Consider the following 4,414-nt stretch of genomic DNA (forward strand, 5'->3'; position numbering starts at 1 on the left):
GGAAAGCGTACATGGAACGACATATGGACTTCCAGATCCAGACAGACAAGATGGTAATGGCGAACCAACCGGTCATTGGTGGTGGATAAAGAACAGAGGAAAGCCGATGTGGTGGATGTAGCAATACCAAGTGACCACAACATCAGGAAAAAGGAGCATGAGAAACTGGAGAAATACCAGGGCCTCAGAGAGGAACTGGAGAAGGCCTGGAAGGTGAAGACCACAGTGGTGCCTGTGGTCATCGGGGCCCTCGGGGCAGTCACCCCCAAACTGGAGCAGTGGCTCAAACAGATCCCAGGAACAACATCAGACATCTCAGTCCAGAAATGTGCAGTTCTAGGCACAGCCAAGATACTGCGCAGAACCCTCAAGCTCCCAGGCCTCTGGTAGAGGACCCGAGCTCAGAGGATGAAAGAGACCACCCACGGAGGGTGAGAGGGGAATTTTTTATTTTTTATATAAATAAATAAATATAAAGAGAGAGAGAGAGAGAATGATGAAGTAAATCCAATAGAACTTGTTTAATGATTAAAAATGTGAATTATGAAAGCTGTGTTGATAGCAGATTTTTTTTTTTTTTGTTTTACTGGCCATTTACTGATTTATTTCAGTAAAGGACCAGAATAGTTTCATACCTATTTTTATTAAAAACAAGATTGTTAATAATCTAAATAGTGAGAAATGTTTGATTTGCAATGATGACATCAAACAGAAAAATAATTGAAACAGAGAAATCCAATGGTAACCATTTATTTGATGTACTTGCTTTTGCTTTAACATTCTTTTGTCAACAGTATAGTTTAAAAAAAATCTTATTTTTGTCTAAGGACTTTATACAAAATAGCATCTATTATACTAAATAAGTATAATAGTAGTAGTAATAGTAGTAAAAATTTAACCTCAGAAATTGTGTTACATCAGATTAACATAAGGAAAATATGCAAACATCAGAGAGAAACAATTGGAGACTTTTTATTTTGGGTCAATTTAAGAGTTGAAAACAGACCAAAACAATCGTTCTGGTTTATGCATCTCCGAGTCCTCCAAACTGTTTGACCCCAGTCTGCTGTCCGCCTCCCGCTGAGATGCGGCTCACTGGAATGATCTTCATGGTGGTCTCTTTCAGGGAGTACCAGCGATTGTGCCATGTGAGCCAAGTGATTCCGTTGTCAAAGCCATACTCACCGGTATCCTTCTCACTGTACCTGCCCCCTGGGAGGACAAGGAAAAAAAATATTAAATTGTCAAAATGACTCAACGGATTGAAGTTCACATTTGCAGCTGCAGAGTCGCAGCTGGTTTTAGTCAAAGGTTCTTACCCTGGTAGTATTTTCCATTCAGATGTGCCGCGTGGCATCTGTTCATCCACCAGCCGGAGCCGTCCTGCTGGGCACAGTTCCCTGAGTACTTATCGTTGTCTTTGTCGTGAGTACTGAACTGCATGCCGTTGTGTGATGTGTGGAACTTGTCACTGGGATCTTCTCCAAGGTCGAAGCCATCGAAGGCGTCGCCGGCATCGCCACCAAAGTAGTAACCATAGGTGAGTCTGTACATGTCAGCCTCTGAGCCGATTCGGAACATGTTGTAGTCGGCATACCTGCAGACAAACAAGCCTTGTTTTTAGTTTCTTGTTGCCTCAGTTTGCTGACTGAATTTGCTCTCCTGGGGTTGCCAAATCTCAAAGGGGGTCATGTTTGCCATTGCTGCCTTACATAACACATGAGTGTGTGGGTGGTTGTGCATTTGTACTTTTTGTTACCCTCCCAGTCAACAAGCTCGATTCTCAGCACGGTTGGGATGGGAGAGCTGGTCGTCAGCAGGTGGATCTTCTCGTTGCCGAGCCAAAATTCTGTGGTGTCATCTGGGGAGAGATACCCAAAGCCCTCCCTGTACTGGATCCAGTCCCGGAAGAAGTCCACGCTGCCGTCACGTCTCTTTGGACAGCACAGTATTAAAGAGTGAAGACTTTTTACTCTTTGTTTCAGGACTGATAATGCCAATTCTGTCCAAGGTATTTTAGACAATGTTCACAAATGACTGAAAATTAGCTTAAAACAGCAATTCCATGGGTGCATACCCTTTGTATTACAGTGAAGCCTCGGCCGAAGTTGTCAATCTCACAATAGACTAAGAACTGAGCCTGTGCACTGGCTGGCTTCACATAGTAAAGGCCGCTGGTGGTGGCACCTTTGTTTGCAATATCCTGGCAGTCTGATAAAAAGAAACAGAAATATCTTCATGAACTCTGTGAACAGGTCTAAATTATTCCATTCCATTATTATTGAATAATAATAATAATAATAATAATAATAATAATAATAATAATAATAATAATAATAATAATAATAATAATAATAATAATAATAATAATAAAAACTGGTGAGATTTAAGCTTCAAAAGTAACAAAGTTAAAAACTCATCACAGTTTTTAGGGTAAACATATGTTCTTTGCTATGAAGCAGCGTATTGATTTTTCCATCTATCTAAGTCAACATTTGTCAGGACAAATGTTGTTCTGCTGAGACCAGATTGAGAAACTTATTTTGAAATAGGAATGTTCCAACGGTCATACAGTGTCACAGTGTCTTTTTCTCTCTCACCAGTTGCTGTGTTTACCTGTTCCTGTGGTAGGCTGGATTTCGACCGTGTCTCTGCAGGGTGCAATGCATTTCTGCTGCAGCTGAAGGACCAGTTTCTTCAGCTCACCCATATTCCTCTCATTGGATGAGATTATGTTCTGAAGTTCACTGAGAAAAGCGTAACGAGTTGGTTTTGCTTGAGGTCATTTATATGTGCAAAATATACCCAGTTCAAATGAAAAGATAATTAATTGTGATAATAAATAAAGTGAAAAATTGTATGACAGAATCAGGAAATGAATACAAGAAACCAATAATGAAAAGGATTAATTATTTTAAATACATATTAATTAAAAAATAAAATAAAATAAATCCTACAATAAAAATAGATATTCATAACTGTATCATTTATCACATGAAAGTAATTATGGAAGAAATATAACTTATTTTAGACTCAATGTCAGTAATTCTTTATTGAAATACTTCCAAAAGATGGAAATAAATAGAGCTACAAGAGTAAATTTGAATAAAAGTATATAAAAGGTGTTAAATGAACCAAAACTACTAGTAAGAGGATTTCTTTCAACTCTGTTTATAAGAAACAAAGATTAAATCTTATCAGTCACTTACATCATTTGTTGTTCTTGTGAAAGTATTGTCTTTTCAAATCGCAAAACATCATCCAGCATGCTGGAGGACTTCCTGTAGTACGGATCTGAAATAAAAATTCAACTGGTTTAAATTATACACAAATCAGCACGAGACTGAGCCATGTCTGTAATAAAAGCAGGAGCTCAATCATAGCACATGAGTACTTAATGATATGACAAACTGTGAACCGAAATAAAAATGGATGTTACCAGGCTGGGAAGACTTTTGCGCTGAAGTTGTCGAGTCTTTCATGTATGTAATTTTTTCATCAGCCCCATCAGTTAAATTGGCGATTAGCTCCAGTTGCTCTTGCATTGAAGTCAAGTCTTCACTTACGCCTGGCAAATATCTGAACATGTAATCAGCAACTCCACATGTAGTAGGGCAGTACTTTCCCTGTTCATACACAGCAATTGTGGAAAATTATACTCAGATAAAACAAGTGAGACTGCAGGATGCATCACTGAGAAACTGCATCAAACTTACAAAGCCGTCGTTCATGTTGCATATTGCAAGGTTATCTCCTCTGATTTGCTGCACATAAAAAAATGTCATGTTAAATCTTTTTTACTCATAGCTAATTATTTGTGGTAGCAAGAAAATAGATTCACATAAGATTCCAGACTTACAGCTGATGAGGTGGAGAAAAGTAGGAAAATAACTCCTGCTGTGGTAAAGAGTGGCAGAGCCATGTTGAACTGGCCACCAGTTGTATGTTTTGGTGTCCTGGGGAAGTGAAGAACTGCTCAACAGTCTGGGATATTTATCTGAACAAGGTTCTCTGTTCGGCCTTTGATCGTGTACAAACATCCCACTCACTTTGTTGTTCTCAAACTGTGACTCAAACGTCTGACAGCTGCAAATTCCAAGATGTGACGCTGCCTGACTGACAGTGGCTGTCAGGAGGAACATGGAGTTCACCCGCTTTCTGCCAGTGTCTGCTGATGAACTCTGAGCAGGAGAACGATGACTCACATTTTTACTCTGGATTGATTTCAGCTGTCTGTCATACTCATCAGTCTCCTGTTATGTTTGTAACACATTGTATCCATTCTGCTGACTCATTATTTATATAAGTAATCAATGATAGTTCACCACATTGTCACAACTTAAAAAAAACCCCAGAACAAGCCATGTTATAGGACCAAGAGTATAGAAGTATAACATTTGAATTCCAGCCCAAC

At 39.1% G+C, this 4,414-nt stretch overlaps 1 protein-coding gene across 1 annotated transcript; it reads right to left on the bottom strand.

Annotated features, from left to right (window-relative positions):
- Positions 1 to 734: 734 nt before the first annotated feature.
- fgg (fibrinogen gamma chain) lies at positions 735 to 4,158 on the bottom strand. Its single transcript, XM_015041971.1, has 9 exons — positions 3,860 to 4,158; positions 3,717 to 3,764; positions 3,440 to 3,626; positions 3,210 to 3,294; positions 2,617 to 2,747; positions 2,078 to 2,211; positions 1,750 to 1,934; positions 1,320 to 1,597; positions 735 to 1,212 (listed from the first exon to the last, which is right to left on the bottom strand). Exons 1-9 carry the CDS (start codon positions 3,920 to 3,922, stop codon positions 1,025 to 1,027), a joined length of 1,299 nt encoding a protein of 432 aa, XP_014897457.1. The 5' UTR covers positions 3,923 to 4,158; the 3' UTR covers positions 735 to 1,024.
- Between the last annotated feature and the right edge of the window lie 256 nt (positions 4,159 to 4,414).

The sequence above is a fragment of the Poecilia latipinna genome, unplaced genomic scaffold, assembly GCF_001443285.1.
Source record: "Poecilia latipinna isolate Pla-1442-1.1 unplaced genomic scaffold, P_latipinna-1.0 Scaffold574, whole genome shotgun sequence".
NCBI classification, from domain to species: domain Eukaryota; kingdom Metazoa; phylum Chordata; class Actinopteri; order Cyprinodontiformes; family Poeciliidae; genus Poecilia; species Poecilia latipinna.